General features: G+C 44.5%; 1 protein-coding gene across 1 annotated transcript in view; it reads left to right on the top strand.

The window, feature by feature from the left end:
- Positions 1 to 3364: 3364 nt before the first annotated feature.
- RANBP9 (RAN binding protein 9) overlaps positions 3365 to 24035 on the top strand; it is a 38755-nt gene continuing 18084 nt past the window's right edge. The window contains exons 1-2 of the mRNA XM_056854012.1: positions 3365 to 3593; positions 16513 to 16624. Coding sequence (XP_056709990.1) covers positions 3380 to 3593; positions 16513 to 16624 — 326 coding nt within the window. The 5' untranslated portion in view covers positions 3365 to 3379. The remainder of the gene's footprint in view (positions 3594 to 16512; positions 16625 to 24035) is intronic.

Genomic DNA, 24035 nt, shown 5'->3' with positions numbered 1-24035 from the left:
CAGATACCTGTATCTGGCAAAGGGAGCTTTGACTCTCGAAAGCTTACACTCCCCAAAATCTAGTTGGTCGCTCAGGTGCTACTGGAATCTAGCTGTTCTACCGCACACCAACACAGCTACCCTTTGAAACCATCCTTTCAGTGCAGGCATCAACATTCTTTGCATAATATCACTGCCAGTGTCTACTTATACAGGTCAACATTCTTGATCACTACAGTATAGCTGTACAGATCTTCTGCAAACCCTTAAACTAGCTTTTCGACCTCAAGTCCTTAGAAGTCAATAAGAAGATGGTACAATTTTTCCAGGTATGAATCCTTGATTAGGACTTGATGAAAATTCCCACATGCTGGAAAAGTATGTGTGCAATTATGCTAAAATGCAAAGCATGCAGGCAATTATGTATAATATGAATATTAAAAGATGCTCAAGTAACTCACAGTGCCTATCTCCCATGGTGGTCAGGCCACTTGATTTAGTTACAATTTAGTAGAATTGAGCTGGTCACAAATATCTTCATAATTAGAAATTACTTCCTGACAGAAAAGCCTGGGGAAAAGTAAAAAACCAAATTCGATAAGGATGATTTGGAACACAGTGGGCCTGCTCAAATTTAATTTATCTTAGAAATGCGTGCTCCCAAAGCATCTCTAGTCATTCCCTTTACATAATCTGGAACTTTGATTTCACAATTAAAAAAACAACAACAGGCATTTTTGTTCTTTTACACGCTGCGTCAGCGAGGGAACGAATTTACACATGGCATCAAGGGATCACACCAGATCCCGCCTGTCGTCATTGCATTATTTTCTACTAATTTAATATCTTTTTTCTGCATTGCGTCTGCACACTGTATCACGTCTATGATGCTGTATTCAGATTTCTGTAACCGTAGTCCTAGCATATTATCTATTAGAGCCAGCATGGTGTAGTGGTTAAAAGCAGTGGTTTGGAGCGGTGGACTCTAATCTGGCGAACCAGGTTTGATTCCCCACTCTTTCACATGAGCAGCGTGCGCTAATCTGGTGAACTGGCTTGGTTTCTCCACTGCTACACACCAAGCCAGCTGGGTGACCTTGGGCTAGTCACAGCTCTCTTAGAGCTCTCTCAGCCCCACCTACCTCACAGGGTGTGTGCTGTGGGGAGGGGAAGGTGATTGTAAACTGGTTTGATTCTTCCTTAAGTGGTGGAGAAAGTCGGCATATAAAAACCAACTCTTCTTCATATTGATTGTCACTTTGAGTCAGATGGGAGGTTTTGGCTTGGCTTTGCCACTCTTTAGATGCACATTTTCCCCATCTAAATTCTCAGAACTCAACAATAAGCCGCTGTGAAGAGTTCTGAGAACTCAGATGGGGAAAATGTGCATCTAGAGAGCGGCAAATCCAAGGCAAAACCTCCCATGCATAAATGGCCTCAGTGAAAAACAGAGACTATATAGAAAATATCCAATATGATGGGGAGGGGCGGTGGCTCAGTGTCAGAGCATCTGCTTGGCATGCAGAAACTCCCAGGTTCAATCCCCAGCATCTCCAGGACTAGGCCAGTAGGTGATGTGAAAGACCTCAGCCTGAGTCCTGGAGAGCAGCTGCTAGTCTTAGACAATACTGACTTTGATGGACCCAGGGTGTGATTCAGTAGAAGGCAGCTTCATGTGTTCATGTGTATTCAAATGTACCCTAACAAGTTTCTCGCCCCCCCCCCCGTAGGTGGCAACAACGACAAAAGTTGGATGTTTCCTCTTGCCCCTCCCCCCCGCATAAAAAAGGAAGTCTCGCTGGTCAAACGTAGAGGGTAACAAAAAGATGAAGGCCATTTATTCATGGAAGGTTTTGCATTGGGTTTGCCACTGTACAGATGCACTTTTTCCCCATCCGAATTCTCAAAACTCTGCATGGGGGCATATTGTTGAGTTTGGAGAATATGGATGGGGAAAAGTTCACTGTTTGGGGGCTTCCTAGAGGCACCTGGTCGGCCGCTGTGTGAACAGACTGCTGGACTTGATGGGCCTCGGTCTGATCCAGCGGGGCCTTATGTTCTAGTGCATCTAAACCACTGGTTCCCAACCGGGGGCCCATGGACCCCCAGGGGTCCGCGAGAACTAAATTAAGGTCCGCGAAACAAAGTTATAAACCCATAACAAATTAATATTTTCTTTTCAATTAAAAGTTCTCTATTATAAAAATATATATTCAAATATGATTCTAAGTTTAATGTTTCACTAACAGTTATGATTAAAATATTGTCGAAGGCTTTCACGGTCAGAGTTCATTGGTTCTTGTAGGTTATCTGGGCTGTGTAACCGTGGTCTTGGAAAGAAAATTCCAAGACCACGGTTACACAGGCCGGATAACCTACAAGAACCAGTTATGATTAAAGTTTATTTTTCAAATTCCCGGAATTTTTATTTTGAACCTCGGGGTCCCTGCACCGAACAAAAAAAGTCCTAGCGGTCCCTGGTCAAAAAAAGGCTGGGAACCACAGTGGCAAATCCAATGCACAACCTTCCACGAATAAATGGCCACAGATTGACTGCACGCAACCCGCCGGTGGCGGCACATCTCGCGGTAGCGCAGCCCGCCCGCCGCCTCTTACGCACAAGCGCCGACACCGCCCCCCCCCCGCGTGTCATTGGCGGCGACGCGGAAGCGCCTCCTCCCCGCTGCGGACGCCGCGCCGCTCAGCTGACTGGCGGAGACGTCCTGCTGAAGCTGCGCCCGGAGCGGAGCGGAGCGGGACTCGGAAGGGAGTCCGCGGCGCAATCAGCGGCAGTAGCGGCCTCTCTCTCCCCCCCACCCCCAGCTACGGTCCCGCGCGCGCAGCCTCCCCGACGTCGACAGGGCCGAGCCGCCGCACACGCGCAGAGGCCCCCCGCGGGCGCGCGCGCGCAATCCTCCCCTCCCCCCCATCCCCCTCTTCCTCCTGGCGCGCCTGCGCGCTGCGTCCGGCTCCCACAGCCGAGTCGCCTCCTTCGCCTGTCCCTTCAGTGTTCGGCCCGCTCTCCCTGCCGGCCGCTGACCCGTCTCGCGCTGTCGCTCCGGGCCCGGAGGGGGAGGCTGCTCGTGTGAACGCCCTGAACACGTCTACCTCCCCTCGCCGTTCATTTCCGACCGTCGACGAGGAGGTGGAGGAGGAGGAGGCCGGCATGTCCGGGCAGCAGCCGCCACCACTCCCGGCGACGGCTCCTCCAGCGCCGGGCAACCCCGCGCCGCCCGCCTCGGCCGCGCTGCTGCTTCACCCGCCGCCGCCGCCGCCTCCCCCGCCGCCGCCCCCGGCCACCTCGGCCCCGCCGCCCCCCCCGCCGCCGCCGCCCGCCATCGCCACAACAACGGCAGCCCCCGCCGCCTCTGCCGCCGCCGCCTCCTCCTCGGCAGGGCCCATGGCCGCTGGCGGCGGCGGCGGCGCCACGGCCCCGTTCCCTCACGGCGGCGACCCGGCCCTCAACGAGCAAGAGAAGGAGCTCAAGCGGCGCCTCAAGCGGCTCTACCCGGCCGTGGACGAGCAGGAAACGCCGCTGCCCCGCTCCTGGAGCCCCAAGGACAAGTTCAGCTACATCGGCCTCTCGCAGAACAACCTGCGCGTCCACTACAAAGGTGAGGAGCGAGCAAGGGGGGGGGGAAAGAGAAATGAGACCCCCCCCACACACGACACCCTGCCCCCCGCCCCGCGACGCCCTGCCCCCCGGGGCCTCCTTCCCACACAGCCCCACCGCCAGGCAGGCGGGTGAACTCGCGGGCCGTGGGGCCGAGCGCTCAGCACCCGCGCTTGGACGACACGGATCGACCCTAAATCCAGTAATCCCCCGACCCCAATTCACTAGTAAATCCGCCCTCCTGCGGCTGGAGTAGAGTCGCCCTAGCTGTAACCCCCCCCCCTCAGCATTTCCTTCCTTTTCCTCCTTCGACAGGCGACACCACCGATGCTGCCACCATCCCCCCCCCGCCCACTTGCAGACGGATCGAGTGGCACCTGCAGAGGCCAGCCCCCCCCTTCCTTGTCTCCTTTTGTGTGCGTGTTTTTAATTATTCCTTCCCCCCCCCCCATCTCTCCTTCCATAGCCTCTCATCACTTTTCCGAATCAGGATACGGACAGTCGGGCCTGTTCCTTTTGGAAACTAGGCCGTGGTTTCCTCTTGGACCGAAACCCTATTCCTTGATCCGTTTAATTTAGGGATGGGGGATGTGTACGCGTGAAAGTGAAATATATGTTCTGTTTCAACGAAGTTGTTGTCTCTACTCTTCTCCCCCCCCCCCCGCCCCCCGGAAATATCCCTTTCTCAATGGGGAGCACTGGCATCTTGCAAAGGAACCCGTATGGGGGAGGGGGGAGGTAGAAAATAGAACAACAGGAAATAACTCTCATTGGGTCTTTTGAGGAGTTTAGGTAGCAAAGTGAAGACAGTCTGTTTATATCCCTCCCTCTGCTCCTCCCAAATCTGTAAGGAAACTTGGATTCTCTTGCTCTCTGGGTTGGGTGAGAAGGTTATACTGGCTGGCAGGGTTCTTCAGCCGATCAGTTCTCTTGTTGAATAACAGCTTGGGGTCAAGGGAGGAGAGAAGCAAGTCAGTCAGTGTGACTGTCCAATTAAAAATAACCAGTTAGGGCAAGAAATGTGTGTTTGTTTTAGAAGGAGAGCAAAGGTCAGTAGAAGCTGGGAAAACAGCTCATGTAAAACTGTTAAAGATGCATAACAATGGGGGGCAGGGTAGAAAGCCATTGTTTATTTCTAGGTATTGATCATATATGTAATACAGCATTATAAACAAATCCATAATATAATTAATATGTGAGATACCAGACCATTAATGGGAGGGAAATAATGGTTGGGAATGATTAATTAAAGGTTCAAACAAACCTTAACATGCTGAGGTTTGTTGGAACAGTTGACTTCTTTCTCCTATAGTTTTATATATATATAGTTTAAAAATAAATAAATATCTAGAAATGACATAAAAATAAAGTACAGTTAATTTATTTTATTTTATTAGATTTATATCCCGGCTTTTCCTGACCACAGTCAGGAAAAACTAACTAAAAAAACTAACACAGGGTAACTAACAACCAGAACAATCAATTTAAAATGCATTGTATAGAATTTAAAAACCTTATTAACTTTAATATTCCAATTGGCACTCTTAAAGGTAAATACCATGGTGAGGATAGCCAATCAGGAAGGAGGGAGAAAAAGGAAAGGGAATGCAGAAATCAAAAGCCAAAAGCAACTGAGGAAATGGAAGGAGAGGTAAATATGGAGGTTGGGAGGCCAGCTACGATGTAACCATTGCTGCCTCAACATTAGGCCTGGCAGAACATCTCAGTCTTGTAGGCCATGTGGAATTGAGCCAAGTCCTGCAGGGCCCGGGTCTTGTCAATTGCTCGGTGGGGGCTGGCAAAAGCCCACCAGCCCACCAGGCTGCCTACCAACCAGCTGAGGATCGGCAGGCAAAAGAGGGCCATGCAGATGGGGAGGCACACAACACGGACGCTGCTAGAGCGTCGGTGTTGCATCCAGGTAAACCTGGAAGTGACGTTGGCGTGTTTTACGCCCCAGCCACCCCCCCGCTAAACTTCCGCTGGTGGAGCTGAGGGATCTGGTAACCCTACCTGGGTCTCACTTGACAGAGAGTTCCACCAGGCCAGGGCCAGAGCAGAAATAGCTCTGATTCTGGTTGAGGACAGCTGGATGCCTCTTGGGCCAGGGACCTCCAGTAGGTTGTTCCTAGCTGAGTGTAACTCTTTGGGGAGTATATCAGGGGAGATGGTACTGCAGGTACGATGGTCCCAGACCGTTTAGTGCTTTAAAGACCTTGAACCTGATCCGATACTCAGAGCCGGTGCAGTTGGCGGAGCACTGGTTGTATATGCACTGTCCATGGGGTCCCAGAAAGGACCCTCATTGCCGCATTCTGGACCAACTGAAGTTTCTGGATAAGTCTCAAGGGTAGCCCTGCATAGAGCAAGTTACAGTAGTCTAACCAGGAGGTGACTGTTGCATGGATCACCATGGCTAGTTCGGGGCAAAGTATAATGGTAGTGGAGAATGTTGGTAAATGCCTCTTGTAGAACTATGTTATTAAAACTCAAAGCATATGAGTTCATGCTGTCCTAGAAAAAAACACATACATCTGTTATTCTAGGCTCATCTATTCTGGGTTGGTTACAAAGGGTTTTGTCATATGAAGACATTTGGTTTGTCATATGAAGAAAAAAAGAGCCCAATGTGGTTAGCCTTTCCCAGAGTATGCAGTGGGGAAATTCAAGTGAAATCTTGATAAACATGTTGCTGTTGGTTCAAAGAGATAAAAATGGTAGAGCAAATGGGTAAGTGGCAGTATTTTTCTCCTGTGGAAGGTTGAGCCTTTTTATGCAAAACACTCAGTTTACTTATATTAATGCAAACTGGTGATATCGTAAATCAACAGTTAATGATGGTACCTTCAAGGACTAGAAAAACATTTCATGTTCCTATGCTCCAGCATTTCATTTCCACAGATTGGTACTGAAATAATTCACATCCATGTTCCAGTATGAGAACTTAGGTGACCAGGAATCTAAGATTCCCTAAGCACTACTGTTGATCTTGTGATTTTTAAAAAATTGAATATGATTATATGTGTTGTATAGAAACCTTGTACACCGTATAAGAAAGTATCCAACACATTAACTTGAACTTTCCATATGGGTGGAGTTATAGTCACTATATTTATAGCAGCTTAAGTTTATTTATTTTTCTTGCTACTTTTGGGCCTAATTTATGGTTGGTACATAACTGTTTCTACTGTGTTTGATTGTATTCTGCATTTCTATCTATATTTTGTTAACATGTAAATAACATGGTAGTACAGTTATAGTGTTGTCCTAAATAAAGTTACACCCTTATAAGACCAATGAAGTCAGTGAATTTAGATGAATATAACTCTCCTTAGGATTGAACTGTTAGTGGACTTCTTTCCAGTGCTCAAAAATAATGTGTTTCTTCAGGCAACTTTCAGTGAGCTGTGACCACACCTGTGGAGAAAAGAAAAAAGCTGCATAATTTATTACCCATGGGCAAGTGTGCAATATTTGGTAATTACTCTTCTTGTGGAAAAAAACCCCTCTTAGTTTCTGAGGATATAAAAGGGAAAAGGTTGAAGGCTTGACTAGGCAGGTATCACTTAGAACAAAACTAATCCCATGAAAAGTTTTGTCTGGTGGTGGGATTTAGTAAAGTGGGGGAAAATTTAGTAAAAGCAGTTAGATTAGACTTAAACAGAGGCATGTGTTTCTGAACAAGAAACAATGAACAAGATTCATTGTTCCATAAAATTAATGGCAATGAACAGGTACCATTGCCAATACAATAATATCCAAGCAATTTCAAAGTTGTCATGAATTTTTTTCAGCTGATTATCCGTAGGAACTGCGAGAGTACCATTCCTCAGAAGAGTTGCACACTTCTCAATCCAATGATGTCCGTGGGCTTAAACCAGGGGCGTCCAATCTTTTGACTTCCCTAGGCCACATTAGAAGAAGAATTGTCTTGGGCCACACATAAAAAACACTAACACTTTAAAAATTGCAAAAAAATCTCAAATGTTTTAAGTTAGTTTTGTGTTGGGCCGCATTCATAGCTGTCCAGGGCCACATGTGGCCTAGGGGCCGCGGGTTGGACAAGCCTGGCTTACACCATAAATGCAGATAATCAAATAAAAATCAAGTTATGAATTCATTTGGCTGTGCAGGTCAAATCAAAACTAAGCTAAAATTATTTGTTTAAATGTGATGGAAAGGATATTGTAATGATCAATCTGATATGGACCTAGCAAGTGATGCGACGGAGGGACAGTGAAACTGAGATGGCCCAGTGACCTCTCTGGAAGAGAATCAAATTCTTTTGAAATGCATGAGTCTAAGGTGCATAATGCATGGTTCTCTGATCTGAGCAGTGCACTTTGAATGTGCTACAATTTGTGTGTCAACAGTTTTCATCACTGTTATTTTTTTGTCTTTAAAAAATACCACGGAAGTACCTGCTATTTGTCTTTACATGTTTACAGGTGGTATTCCAATAAAAATAATTTCTACCTAAAACTTCAATTTGTTTGACTACATTTAACCTACACATGATTGATATTTTTCCCTAATCAAACATTTCAGTTCAGGTATTAGTACAAAAAACCAACATGCAATACTTTTTATTTACTAAATAAAAGTCAAAATAAATATGCTGAATTACATCACATTCTATTTAGAGCTCTGGAAATCCAATATTAGTGATCTCCTTTTCCTCCATTGATGCAAGCTGGTAGTAGGAGGTGATTTTACCTTATTTCTCCTCACGTTCTGGAGTGTTTTGTCTGTGAGGCTCAACTGATGCTTAAGAACAAACTGCAGGCTGCTTGGGACTGGGAAAAGCATAGAAAGAGCCACTTTGCTTATTTCTTTGGCAGACTTTATCATTGGATCCGGTCTGTAATGTATAATGAGTAGAAGGTGAGAAAATAAGAAAAGCTGTTTTCAAAAATCATAGTTGCTTTTACACAGAATGAGATTCGAGATGATTTCAAAATTTAGTTTGTTACTGGAAAGTGCAGGAATTAAGTCTAGATATTTTTACAACTATAAGGTATAATAGAGAAATTTGCCCCTCTTCCAGTTGTGCCTGTATGAATTGTTTTGTGTAAACTCTTTTTGGGTTGTCTGCATGTTAAAAACCACTCTAGCTCAGCACTGATTTGTAATGAACTAACCAGTGGTGTAGATAAGCCTTAGGCTGTTTTAGAAATGTTATTTAAGTCTGAAGGGGGGGCGAAAGCTCTTAGGAGGTGGCGTGACCCCTTCGGCGGCATAAGTGCCGCTTGCACTGGCTAAACTGGCATGGATGCTGCTGCAGGGACACTTACATTATGATTGGGGAGCCGTGTGGTAGCGTGAGTCACGGGCACCAGCACAGCCTTGCAGCCACTGTTTTCTTGGTGCAAGGGCTCGTGCCAGCACCAAAGGGGGTTCCCAGGGGCAGGGCTGACTTTAGTCAGCTTCCAAAGCCCTTTCGCCCCGGGAATGCCTCCTTTAGTTGGCGCGAACTTGCCCTACAAAAAGGCAGCTGTAGCCTTGTGAAACTCTGTGTAGGAGTTTCGCAGGGTTTTTAACGAATTCCATTTTTACTCTGTATTTTCGGGTCAGCAAGCCGCTCAGGAGGCAGAGCGGCTGTGCCGTCCTTGGGCCCGACTCAACTATCCCTCCCTCAGGATTACGCTGTTAGTCAATTACAGTGCATTCCTAAGGAGAGTTACCCCATTGGGCTTAGATTGGAGTAACTCTCCTTAGGAATGCACTGTTAGTGACTGATTTCCCCTCCAAATCAGGACTCCAAGCCACAGTTTGTGAATCTGACGGAAGTATTGATTTGAAGAAGAAGTACAAGGCATGGTTTGACAATTTGGATATAGCAACAAACTATAGTGTCACTTAATCAAATATCACTAATTAACTGCTGGTCTATGATGAGAGGAAGGATTCAGAGCTTGATTATGCAGCATGAATGGCTTAAGACTGCATCTGAACTAACCAGTTTTTTTTGTTTTCCAGCTAAATATAGACTGTAATCTAGGATGTGCACAGTCCTTACTTCTCCTTCCTCCCCCTCTCTTCTTGCACAGAGAATCATGGTTAGAGTGATTCTGGTCATGTATCTTAGGTAAGTGCAGGTATGAGGTTTAATTAGAGTTGGCTATTTATCTACTTGCCCCCTACCCCTAGAATTGGGATTCTAAATCTGGATTGAACTGGTTTGGAATCCCAGGGGGCTGAGGACGTACTCTCTTAATCTTGCATGTCTGCATTTGAATGGCACAGGTAACTGGAGTTAGTTTCTAACCAGGGTTCTCCATACCCGAAAGGAGGCGGAAGGAGTGAAGCGCACTTGTGCACATGGCAACAGTCTGGTTTTGTGTGCATCGCAACTTAATGTCTCCTTCAAGTGTCATCTGAACGTAGCCTAAGAGTCTAGTTGCATTTTAAAAACACTTCTATAAATTTTCATGGAGTATGGCGGTTGATTTCAGCCTTTTCAGACCTGGGACCTTCTGAGCTGCAAAAAAGATAGCAAGCTAGGTAAGATCAGGAGTAGGAGGAAAAGGTTATGACTTTGCTGATGTCAAGGTTAGGCCTTTGGACAGTGGTCCAAGAGAGGCAAGGACAGCAGATGCACTGTAGCAAAACTCAAGCCCAGGGTCAAAGCCATGGACCCTCTTTTACTACTACCATAATTTCACTTCGGTGTGCCACTGCATACAAAGAGAAGCATGGTACTATTTATTTATCAGATTTCTAGCCCTCCCTCCCTGGCCAAGACCAGGCTCAGGGCGAGCAAGAAAAATAAAATCAACATTGTGTGTGTGTGTGTGTGTGTGTATCAGTGAAGCATTAAAAACCATAAAATTACTGCATCACACTCTTCTACAACTGCTAAAACCATAGATAGTGCACAAAATGGATACAGTGCTCACTGAGATATAACAGGCAGGCAGGACCCCCTCTAAAGCATGAAAATACCCATATCAGAACAATGAAAAAGAGAGGGGGTAGAGAGGCCAGCACAGATATTTGCGGCTGCCCTCAGTTATAGGCCTGGTGGAAAGCTCTGTCTTACAGGCCCTGCGAAACTCTTTAAGGTCCCACAGGGCCCTGATGTTACCAGAGCATTCGACCAGGCCGGAGCCAGGGCCGAAAAAAGCTCTGGCTCTTGTCAAGGACAGCTGCACACTCATAGGGCTGGGGACCACCAACAAGTTATTGTCAGTCAAATGTTAAGTCCTTCAGGGGAGTGTACCTGGAGAACTTTCAAAGGGGAGCAGAGGATGGCTGTAGATGCTTGCAATCTGATAGGTAGAGTTCCATGACCCAGTTGAGGGTCCAATCCCATGTGCTGAAGCCCACTGGACTATGGCATAAAATGAATAATCAGCAAGCATATACTCCCTCTTTTTTTCATTGTAAAAGAAAAAGCTAAGCTACTTACAAATTAACCCATGGTTTGAAAAGCATGGAAACTGTAAATTATCCTATTGCTTCTGTGTTCAGATCCTCAGAAAATAAATTGTACTGTATATTACATTTGCTTACAAATTAGGCTCTATGCAGTCACATTTGCCTGGGTCTTAGGCAAAAACATAGGCAGAAATTTAACAGATGCAAAAGCTTAAGAAAAGTGTTACATACATATCTAATTAATTACTGTCTAACATATCCCTATAGGGCACTGATGTGTAGAAATAAGTGACTAGCTTAAAGCTGTTCAGTGAATTGATGCTAGAAAAGTAAATATAGACTGTCTAATCACACTTGTACAGTCACAAGGCACAAGATGGACATACATGCACACATTATTTATCCCATTTTATATTGGGGCTCACTGATGATCAGAAAAGTGATTTGCCTAAGTACAGTAAGGGAATTCTTAACAATAAAGACATCTTGTTGAACTTAACACTGTTAGCCTTTGGCAGCAGACTGCACTGTTTTTATACAGTTTTATTTACCATGAATTAGGATAGTTTATCCCAGCCAGTTAGGAATTTAGGAGGTACCCTGGTGATTTTTGTCTGGGGATTTATTACAGTTGCTGCTGTGGTCAGGGAAGCACTGTACCTTTTTTCAGCCAAGTTCATTAGGTGTTCATTTGTTAAGCCGTGGCTTATTTCCCTGCTTTATGGAACATGGGTTAATTTTGTAAGTGGCTTAACTGTTAAAACCAGAGGGTTTTTTGAACCTGGAATAAATACAGAATACATAACCTATTGTGTCATTTATAACGTTTGGCCTCAAAAATCAAATATTTATCCCTTTCAGTCTTTTTGCATTTGAATAAGATTGTGATCCAGTTAGAGCAAACAGATTCCGTTTCTTTTAAAACCCAGCTAATTTTGTGGAACACACAACTGAAACTTTTAAAAACTGACCTTTTCAAATTTAATTTGTTTAATCTACTGGTTTCATTTAGTCTTACTATAGAGCAAATATTTTGTTGTACTTCTTTGTATGTTCTAGTGGTTTTGTGTAAAAGGGATTTTTTTAATACACTTAAAATACTTAAATGTTTTTTCTACATTACAGCCACATTTCACCTGGTCTCAGACCAATGTTCCTTTTATACTACAGGTGTTTAGAATCAGGTTGACAACTGGCTTATTGCAAGAATATTTCCTTTAGGGGGTATATAGTTCTTGGAAAATATGAAAATGCTTCTCCCAACAATTCCTACGATGAATTCATTTTGTGCACACTCTCTGTTGCACAAACTGTAATTATATTCTTTTTTCTTATGGCTGCAATCATACCTTTATTGGGTGTATGAATCACCCATCCTCTAAAGAGATTGTACAGTAAAACACTAAGAATATATATTTTGAACTAGGGTCTATCCCCTTCCCCCTTTTTTGTATTAGCCTTTCATGCTTGTCGCAGGCTAATTGAAAGCTTAAGTGTAGGGTCTCACCAACTCTTTGTGTGACTCTCTCCATTTGGGTTATCTGACAGGCTTTTCTGTTTTCTCCCTTCAGTGCAAGATGGTTGTTAAATAGCCAGCGATTCTTAAATAGCAGTTAAGGGAGGAGTACTGAGCCACTGGATGATGGATGGTGCTCTGGCCTCCTTCCATCTATCAGGGCAAGATGGTTCTTAAGTGTATGTATTTTCTTTAAGAGCATTATTAAAAATGCTTGACAACCGTGTTTCTTCAGTTCAGTGTTGGAGAATTGTTCTAGATATTTCAATTGGGATTTTGAAAAAGAAGTTACATTTGAAATAATTGTCCCAATCATACAGACTGTAGCTAACAAGATCTGCTTGTGCAGCTGACCTTGAAAAGTAGGACCTCTCTTTTTTTTCTTCTCACTGCTGTTCACAAATGTTATGTTCCTGGGGATCAGTGGACTTCCAGGAGGTTCAACTGGAGTCTTATTGCGCAATCCTAAGGGTGGTGGTTAAGAAGCGCCCAGGAACGGCGCAGCCACGCTGCTTCCTGAGCAGCTTCCCGGCCCGAAAAAGGAAGGGGGAAAGGTAATTTTAACAAACCCCCGTGAAACTCCTCCATATGGTATCATGGGGCTTCGCCTTCGTTTTTGGAAGTGTAACTCAGTTCCAGCTAAAGGGGGCATTCCCAGGTCGAAAGACCTTTGGGAGCTGACTAAAGCCAGCTCCGCCCCCCGGGATTGCCCCCTTTGGCGCCAGCGCAAACCCTTGTGCTGGAAAAATGCTGCTGGCGAGGCTGCGTCGGCACCCGGGCTCACGTGCCACACTGCTCCCTGGAGCCGCTGTAAGTGGCCCCGCACCAGAGTTAGTGCCAGTTTAGCTGGTGCAAGTGATTATATAAATGATTTACCATTTATAAATGGCATAAGCTAATAGCAAGGAAATCGATTAAATGATGCTTGAAAATCAGAAGTATCGTGAAATCAAATGGTCAGCATGGTCTGTGGTATTTCTCACTGTTTGCATGGGTCATATACAGAGATGTAAAGGCCTGGGGGAAAAAACTTTTCCCCCTGTTTGTTGAGGACCCTTTTTCTGGTGGAAATGTTTGGAAATTTGGTGGAGCACTAAAAAAAAAATCATGGGAAATGGGAAGGGCACTGAAAACTCCTTTGAATCTTCTTTCTTTTGAGAATGGGTGAAATGTGCTACAATCACATAGGGTGCATAGGGTCTCTAATTTGAGAACTGGGTTTGATTCCCCACTTTTCCACATGAAGCCTTGGGCTTCCACCTTGGGCCAGTCACAGTTCTTTTGGAACTCTCAGCCCACGCTGAGGCTGTCTATGGCAAACCACCCCCAAACATTTCTTGTCTTGAAAACTCCACGGGGTTGCCATAAGTCAGCTGTGACATGACAGTAAAATAACACACACACAGCATAGGGTGCAACAGTTGGAACACTGTCATGCTTTAGTTTCTTATATTCTAATAATCAAGCATGCCCGGATCTGTGGATACTTATATCCGTGGATTGGGGCCACATTGACAGAACAGAGCTCTTTCTCCAAACTCAGGGGACCCCCACAGGTTTGCAGAAAAATCTTACAACTTAACAAGAGAGTTTTTAAAACAAAACACAGATCTCTGCAGCAGGCAGTGGTGCTGGAGCCTCCTTACCCCCCTCCCACGCCTCCAACATTCTTCTTGCAGTCTCAGTGATGGTGCTAGACGTGGGTGAACGTGTAATCAGAACTCGCATGCTCACCCACCTCCTGTACCATTGCCTCACTTTCCGCAATCAGCAGCCAAGGGAAACGTTTGTGGAGGGTGGCTTGGGGGATGGTGCAGGAGGTGAGTGGATGAGCAAAGAGGCTGTTGAGGTAGCTGGCCTAGAGGCAGGGGTTGGCAAGTAGGAAGGGGAGCCTCTCCTGCCCTCCGCCCCCCTTCTTGAAAATGCTGCTGAGGCAGCAGGCGTGTTGAGAAGGAGGGGAAGTTAATCCTCCCCCCCCCGTGAAACTGCTACTCCTTGAAGTTCCCACCCCCTCGGCAGCAAGATGACAACCCAGGCAGCGAGTAGGGGAGAGGGCGTGGGAGTCATCCCTTCCCTTGGTGCTGAGGCCACAACACTGGTGTTGGCAAGCAGAGGAGGAGGAGCCTGAGCCATGGGCCCGGCCCAGTGAGTGGGAGGATAATATCAAAGATGGGACGAAAGAGTGACATATTCTCCTCCCCCTAAAAAAGAGTCTTCAAAATGGAAATTTTGACATCTTTAGTCATATGTTATGTTCTTGTAGTTTGGATTCAGTGTCTCGATAGAACAACCAAGTCAAGTTTATTTAAAACAGTCATAGACCAGAATATAAATAAGAACACAATTAATCCATAAGTAAAATAGCTTACATACTACCAATATACATCTTATTAAAATATGAATTTACATAAGGCATCTTTATACGCCACTCCGCCTATTCTTAATTTTAAGAACCAACCAACCAAATTTGGCAACTTTACAGGTAATCTGCTGCTGCTTATCCGATAGCAGGATTGAAAGAAGAGACCTTCTATTTTCATGAGGGTAACATGCAATTATAGGCACAATCAGGGATTCTCTAATCTGCCTATATATTCTACACGCAAAAAGAATATGTTCTAAAGTCTCTACAGAGCCATCACCGCACTCGATAGAACAACCAAAATAGTTCTTTGTGCTTGAGAGCACTTTGTATGAACTGTAAGATAAAAGGATAGTGAGGCCTCACATTTATGATGGGATTTGATTACAGATGTTGCTCACACAGAGGCTTGGTTATTTAGCAGCTTCAATTAGAATAAACTGGTTACCTATACTGTGTTGTGAAGTTACTTAAGCTGGTGTACTGGTTCAATTTTTGGAGCTGTGTGCAAATGCACTAATCCCAAATGTTCCGTATCTGAGTGAATGAATGAATTTATTTACAACAGGGGTGGGGAACCTCCGGCCTGTGGGCCATTTCCGGCCCGCAGGATCATTTTATCCGGCCCACGGCCCGCCTGCCAAGAGGAGGCCCATCTGGCGCGGAGGGAAGGAGGGAGCCCAGCCCAGTGCCTCTCTCTGCCTGCCTGCCTGCCTTGCCCAGGCCCCTAAGTCTCCCGCCCCGGGGGGGATCTCCCACCTGCCGGCCTGGCCCGAGGGGGGGCTCCTTCCTACCCACTTGCGAGGGGGGATGTGGCAGTGGGGCACAGCTTCAGTCTTGTGAGAGGTGAGCGGGGTGGGGTAGAGCCTCCTTCGCGCCCACCCGCCAGCCACGCCCCTCCGCTCGCACAGGCCCAGAGGGCGCCGGAGAAGCCGCCAGCCATGCCGAGTGCGGGCGCTTGGCTTCTGTTCCCCACTCGCCCGGCCATCTGCGCACGCTCCAGTGGCGGCAATGGCGGTGGCTTCTGCGGGAGGGTCCGTGGGCCGCCGCCAAAGATGTCGGAGGTTGCCCACCCCTGGTTTAGAAGCTTGTATTCTGTCATTATAGAAATATAGTCTTACATCAATATGGTATATCAAAATACTCTAGCTGCAATTCCATGATCATTTAGATTGCTCAAATGCCTTCCAAATTGGTGGGATTTCAGCTTCCTAGTTCTGTGGAGCATTGCTGCTTAAATGGTTAAGTAAAACCATGAAGAGATTTGCCAGGATACCTGAGAAGTATCCTTATTGATGTGATACATGACGCAGGATAATGTATTGTTGGTCTGTGGCACAGAATGTATAAAATAACTGATGTGTTGGTTTAGTTAGCAATAAACTAAGTACTCAGAGTTTTTTCCTTAACAGTAGTTTAAGATTATGTAATGATAGGTTAAACTTGGTAGCCAAATAGCTCTGAAACTGTGTTACATGTGAAATGAACCTTTGTCATTGGAAATGTGTTAGTAATAAATTAAATTTTGATTTCTAGTCAGCTTGCCCATTAGGTTAACTCAGTCTCTTGAGCTTCATGTTTGCTAGCTGTTTCATATAAAATTGCACTGTCTCATGCATTTTACTAATTATTAAATGCTGAACATTTCAATGTACTTTGCAGGCCATGGTAAAACGCCAAAAGATGCTGCTTCCGTTCGAGCTACCCATCCCATCCCTGCTGCTTGTGGAATATACTACTTTGAAGTTAAAATTGTTAGCAAAGGAAGAGATGGGTAAGATTTTACTGCTTCAGTTATTCAAATGTTGCGAATTAATACCATCTAGTGATTTCTGCTGAAATAATGACTTTATTATTAAATACTTATTTCATATTCTAAAAGAAATTGAGAGTCTAGGGCAGCAGCATGCCAAACCATTTTGTTTGGCATGCAAGGCTTGTTCTCCACCCAAGTGACTAAGGTGAATCCCTGAGCTACTGGCATCATGGGAGAAAGTGATGGGCATGGCTTTTGCCTGTCATTGCTTTTCAGAAATATGCATTCATCAGCTGGCTCTGAAGCAAGCCTCTGGGACTTGGCTTGCTTCCCATGTCGCTGCCTAAGTAAAACCCAATAACTTCCCTTTTGGTGTGCTGGCACTTTGTCTCAGAGGTAGATATGTTTTCTCAGGCCAGAGAAATTGCCTGCCTTTGAGCTATAATGCCACGTGTATATTTCTTGGTGTTCTACTATAACAATGTGTATGTTATGTGCTGTCAAGTCACTTCCGACTTATTGTGATCCTATGACTTAATGACCTTCCAAAAGTCCTCTCCAGTCTTGCAAACTGAAGGCTGTGGCTTCCTTACTACTGCCTTCAACTTTTCCTAGCATTATTGTCTTTTCTAGTGTGTTCTCTTGATGTGACCAGAATACCACAGCCTCAATTTAGGCATTTTAGCTTCTAGAAAAAAATCAGGCTTGATTTGTTGTAGAATCCACTGATCAAATCAAGCCTGAATTCTCCTAGAAGCTAAAATGACTAAACTGAGGCTATTGTACTTTTAACAATGGGAAAGGTTTAATGACACAACCAAGTTCTTCCATGTGGTTAAAGGTTTAACCCAAGTTATTGGGTTGAATGCTTTTATAAATACAGACTGACATTGTTGCTTCACTTTCAGACAGAGGATGACTTCTTAGGGCTATCTGATCAGTATGCTTTAAAACGATTGCATTGCAAACACATTTTTATGGAAAAGTATTTAGTAAGTAAAGAATGGAATCTAACATTCTATGAATTGTTCATTTGGGAGTTGCGCATGCACGCTATGCAGATCTTTGTAAACAGGCAGAGCAGATGGAACTAAGTTGTCCTATGCCCAATAAATAAGATTTCTTTCTCTGTAATATCACTGTTGCAAAGTCAAAAGTTGTCTCTCAGAGCTTCAACGTATTACAGAACTTACAAATCATAGTTGCTATAATTCAAGTTTGATGTTTCAGTCTACTACACTGTTGCATTCAAAACATTAATACACGGAAAACTTTCTACCAACAGCTAATGATGTGAAGTGTGGGATGTAATATATGGTGCAGCCTGCGTACTTGCAGTTTGGGAGAGCACATATCCACATCGGGTGGCTAGGATCAAGACCATATCGCCCCAGTTTTCCATCTTTAAAATGTGAACCTGCCTCAAAAGTACCGTATTTTTCGCTCCATAACACGCACTTTTTTCCTCCTCAAAAGTGAGGGGAAATGTCTGTGCGTGTTATGGAGCGAATGTGCGCACAGAGCCGGCTGGGTGTGCTGGAACGACACGAGCCGGCTCTGTGCGCCCTGTTCCAGCGCGCCCAGCCGGCTCTGTGCGCCCCGGGACGCACAGAGCCGGCTGGGCACGCTGGAACGATGCGAGCCGGCTTTCCCCGCCTGCCTCCCAGCTGGGAGGCGGGCTGGACGCACAGAGCCGGCTGGGTGCGCTGGAACAGCGAGCTGGGAGGCGGGCGGGGCGCACAGAGCCGGCTCACGTCGTTCCAGCGCGAGCTGGCTTTCCCCGCCCCGACGGCTAGCTGGGGGGGGGGGCGGGTTATGGTCAGGTGCGTGCTATGGAGCGAAAAATACGGTAGTTGTGAGGATGAATAAAGATTGCAAAGTATCATGTAACTGTATATATTAAAGGTAAAGGTCCCCTGTGCAAGCACCGGGTCATTCCTGACCCATGGGGTGACGTCACATCCTGACGTTTCCAAGGCAGACTTTGTTTACGGGGTGGTTTGCCAGTGCCTTCCCCAGTCATCTTCCCTTTACCCCCATCAAGCTGGATACTCATTTTACCGACCTCAGAAGGATGGAAGGCTGAGTCAACCTTGAGCCGGCTACCTGAAACCAACTTCCGTTGGGATCAAACTCAGGTCGTGAGCAGAGCTTTGGACTGCAGTACTGCAGCTTAACACTCTGCGCCACGGGGCTCCTAACTGTATATATTATTCATGTATAATTTGTGTTGTGTATAGTCTAGGTAGTAAAGTGTTGTGAGCTGGAAGATAACACAGTAATGTTTTAGAGTTCAGTCTTACAAGCTATAAGAGCCCTGTGGTGCAGAGTGGTAAGCTGCAGTACTGCAGTCCAAGCTCTGCTCACAACATGAGTTCGATCCCAACGGAAGTTGGTTTCAGGTAGCCAGCTCAAGGTTGACTCAGCCTTCCATCCTTCTGAGGTCGGTAAAATGAGTACCCAGCTTGCTGGGGGTAAAGGGAAGATGACTGGGGAAAGCACTGGCAAACCACCCTGCAAACGAAGTCTGCCTAGTAAACTTCGGGATGTGACGTCACTCCATGGGTCAGGAATGACCCGGTGCTTGCACAGGGGACCTTTACCTTTACCTTACAAGCAACTTTGCCCAGCCTGGGATTCACTAGATAATCTTGAGCCAGTTGCTACCTCCCAGCCTCAGTGAGCCAGTGGAAATAAGTGACCTATATCATAATATTATTTGGAGGGTAAACAAAGCAAGGGAGTAAAGTACTTTGAACTGTGTAATTATTTTGGCAATGAATAATATTTGGAAAAAGTGAATAATCAGTGGATTACCATTCTGATTTTTTGTACGTTGTCTGTACTTTGACAGAAGATTTGAATGTCAGGGCTTGACCTGTATGGATTTGTGCCAGTTTTCCATTATATAGTACATGGGTCAGAGATACTAGATTAGGATCTGGTAACAACTGCTCTAGCCAGAGTCTCTGTTTTTCCAGCAGATAGCAGACCGATCTTTCCAGCGTTACTTGAAATACTGTAGAAAAGTAGTTTACTGTTGGCTCTTAGTTTTTCTTTTTCATTAGAACTTGAGTTTGAAAAGGGATTGGCATGTCTTTAGGGAGAAGTTTCCTTCCATATATTTCTGAATGAAATATTTTGATAATGGCTTGTTTATCTTAGAATGCTTTCATGCAGAATCTCATTGATGTACTTTTATTTTCAATTGCTGAACTTTTAGGGTTTCTAGGCTGAGGAAAATATAGAAAAATTATGTTTGCCTGACAAGATAGGTGGATAATAGATATTGGTGAATTAATCAGGCTCTTTTTCTTGTCTTCAAAATTTCATGTTGTATTACCAGTTTTGAAGTACCAAACTATCAGGTGGGTTTTTATAATGCATATATAATACACTGTATTTGGGCTAGTTGGTCTTTGGGCTGCTAACTGCTGTGGAATTATTTCTACAGCTGCTCTAGAAAAATTTTTAGAATCATGCGGAACATCATTTTGGCTTTCTAGGCATTCAGAAAATTCTACCCAGATCTACCACCTTTTGTCACAGGTACTAAGCTTTCACCAATAAAATTTAGCCAGTTCAAGCGTCTGACAGAATTGATTTTATGTGATGGATTAAAACAAACGGGAGATGACATCAATAACTTTTTCAAAAGTAATAATGACTTGTAGCGATGTGAGTAAAAATGATTGTCCGTGAACTGGGGAGACTGTTACCAGGGACCTTTGTCTTAGATGTGTGCTGTCTGCTCTGACTCCATCTTGGCTAAATTCACTTTGGCAACCATTTTAGGAGCTAGCAATGTTGTGCTTTGGAGAAAGCGAGGTCAAGGCTCTCCTCAGACTATACTAACGAGTGGCCAAAACTTGGGCGGGAGACTGATTCACTGATGGGATATCTGCATGCGTACCCATTGCCGGAGGGGCTTGCAAAGCCAGGCACCCATCTAGAGCTATCAGTGTAATTCCATCACATGCAAGTCTTCCTGAACATAAAATCTAATTACTGTCAAGCATCAAGGTGGGCTGGATTACTTTCACTAACCTTGTCTGAATGTCTCCCGCCAACTTGCTACAGGCATAGGCGAACTCTTCACCCTGCCAGTCCTTTTGTCCACTCTGCCTAGATGCGATCACCTTTTGTTACCTTTTTGATAATGTCCTCCCCCACAAGTCAATCAAAGTCAGGAAGCCCGTGGATTCCCATCCTGGACTCATCCTGAATGCCTGGACTTTACAATTATTTATTTTATTATTATCGACATCATTCTTTATTGGCATAAAATCACTATAGATAGTTGCATGTAGAAATAATTTTTTTGAAATATAACCTTACTAAATGGTTAACAGTTATTTCTTTGATATTCCTTTGTGCTGGCTCCTATAACTATCTCTGTTCCGCCAGCCAAAATTGTACAATCTCACTCCTCTGCTGGCTCAGAGCCTGCCCCACTCCACTCTTCTCTTTTTGGAACCAGCAAACCTTCTGTGATGCACCTTTCTCACTTGCACAGAATGCCTACCACCCTCCACAACTCCCCTCCCTCTCTTAGGTTCAGGGTTACAAGTAGGTCAAGCTGTCACATGCCACTCGTCGAGGTGTGCAAAAAAACAACAACTGTATTTTTGGTATTCGGCTATATTGGACCTGAAAAATATCGGTATTCCCAAATCGGAATACCGATATGGTATTCAGATTCAGTGTGCCCCCCCCCCCCGAATCTGAATTTTTCAGGTCCATTATTCCCTGTGGGGAAACTTTCTGGGTGACTGGGGAGAGTTGTTTTAAAGGAACCAAACATTGTAGAGGAGCTGCTAGTGCCTATCCTTTGAATAACCCCCCAATTTCAAGTAGATTGGACCAAGAGATTCAATTCTGTGGACCCCTGGACCCAGCTGTCCCTCATTATTTCCTTGAGCCATGACCATTTCACCTTTCAGGTCTCCTCTCTCACTCAGAGATGTCAGCAGACAGGCTAGCCCAGCGTAGCCCAGCCCCCTTTAATAACAGGCCCTCACTAAAACACTTACTGGGGTGGGGTGGGGGTCAAGCACTATTCTATTTAACATGCTGGCACCATTTATTCATATCCTAAAAACATATGTAGACCAAGTTCTTCACTAGTGTACTGCCACACAGCCCACAGGGTTAAAAAAAAAAAGAGTAAACTTTTATTTATGGTTTGAACATAACACTGAAGAGAGTAAGGTAGAGGTTACAACATTTCTTTTCCATTGAACTTTTGAACTGTGTCACTATTCCAGCATTTGGGATCTTTTGTTACCAATTGACTTTTCTGTCCAGTTAGCTTTCTTCACCTCAGCTTCACTCAGCCAGATATACTCCCCCACTCACTCACTAGCTGCCAACCCCCAACTGCCCTTTAAATCTGGAAAGCCGCATACAGTTGGTGAATAACTTATCCTACCAGCAGTTAGTGACGTTCTGAGTACTGTTTGGCACTACACAATATAATTAAGACAATTCCCCTCACAACAATTCAGTGCAAAGATGCATAGATGAAATGGCTGAAAATGTGGAAGATACATTCTGCACCATACTAAGGAGAACAGAATTTGCATTACAGCTGGATGAGTCATCTTTGTCAGGAATGAATCTTTGCTTCTTGGTTATGTGTGTTTTATAAAAGATGAAAGTTTGGCTCAAGAGTTGTTATTTGCAAGGCAACTAAGAACAGATTCTAAAGGGGAGTCAATATGTTGTGGTGTTGTGCAGTTGTTCAAAGACAAGGAAATTCCGCTTATTAACATACTTTCTTGGGCAACTGATGGAGCACCATCAGTGACTTCTCACTACTGTGGGTGTGTTGCCTACTTGAAAAAAGCAGTGCCAGATGTCTTTACCATTAATTGTGTTATTCATCGCCAAGGTCTGGTTGCAAAAAACCTCAGTGATCACCTGCAGAAGTCTTTGCATGCTCATTATTTTAGTATATGAAATGAAAGCCCATGCTCTCAACGACTGACTATTCCGGGAGCTCCTTGTTGAGAATGATGAAGATTTTGAACATTTGTTGCTTCGTACTAAACTTCATTGGCTAAGCGCATGAGATACTTTTATGACTTTTTTGACACTGTTGTGGAGTTTTTTGAAGATGCAAATGCTCAGTGATCAACTCAAAGAAATCAGGCATGACATTGCTTGTTTATCAGAGCTATTTGTAGAATTCAGTGAAATGAATTTGCAGTTGCAAGGAAAATGAGGTCAGTCTTATTAAGGCCAAATTTGTCGTCTCTATGTTTATTTCAGAGTTAACTATTCAAATGCAATATAGGCTGTTGCGTGTGATACCAGTTTCCAAGTCTGTCTGAGCTATAAGAGAAAGGTGGGATACAGATGATGATCTGTGAGTTTTGTGTGACCACTTGGATCTGCTGCCTGAAGATATGTCTGAGTGATTTGAGGATCTTCTTTTGATGGAAATTCCACGTTGAGTAATAAATCCATTTTCAGACACTGGGGAAGTTGGGGAAGTGGAGTAAAAACTAACCACTACAAGATGACATTGAGCTGAAGCCAAAGTTTTAAAGAAATCATACCAAGAGTTTTGATTACAGAAGGAAATCTCTGATCACTGTCCAGCAGTATGGACAGTGGTTAAGAAGCTCCTTGTTGCATTTCCAGCATCATATTTGGTGGAACGTGGTTTTAGTGTGGTCATCCAACTTTTCTCCAAGCAAAGAAATTGACTCCAGATTACTGAACATGGTGATTTAAGAGTCCCGCTAAGCAACTTTAAAACGGAAACTGGTATCACTTCATCAAGCCCATCCATCGCATTAAGAATTTAATGAACAGCGAAGTAGTTGCTAAATGTGTTATCTAAGGTTCTTGATAAATGACTATCAGGCTTTGAAAAGCTGGTATCACTGGATCAAGTTATCAATTTTGTTGAATACATTAAACAAAACAATTAATTAGATTTTGAATTTTATTGTGATTTTCTACTTTAATGGGTCATGCAAACCACTGTTCTGAATAATGCTTTTTATAGGGTAGGGGGCACTGGGGATGAGTTTATGGAACCAAGGGGGCAATGGCCCGAAAAGGTTTGGGGACCACTGCTCTGAACTGTCTAAAAGCAACTTCAGTATACTATAAGGAAAATATATACTAATAAAATATTGTTAATATTTTGACTATGAAATATATCATTTCTGTGTGGTCTAACAGAGTGTTTCTTAGTTTGGAGCTCTTAATCTAACCCCCCTATCTACTCAAGACAGAATGATTGTATGAGGAACAAAATACAGTCTACATTGCAGAGATTCTGGGCAAAAAACTGGAGGGAGTTAGATGAAAGTGACGTGCACGTGAATGGATCTGCACTTTTGCGCGCACCTGCTGTGTGTGGTTTTTGGGTCCCTGAATATGGGCTATTACCAGTGAATTAGAAGTTAAATTA

The sequence above is a fragment of the Euleptes europaea genome, chromosome 8 (genome assembly GCF_029931775.1).
Source record: "Euleptes europaea isolate rEulEur1 chromosome 8, rEulEur1.hap1, whole genome shotgun sequence".
Classification (NCBI taxonomy): Eukaryota; Metazoa; Chordata; class Lepidosauria; order Squamata; family Sphaerodactylidae; genus Euleptes; species Euleptes europaea.
This window is presented reverse-complemented; position numbering and strand designations above follow the sequence as displayed.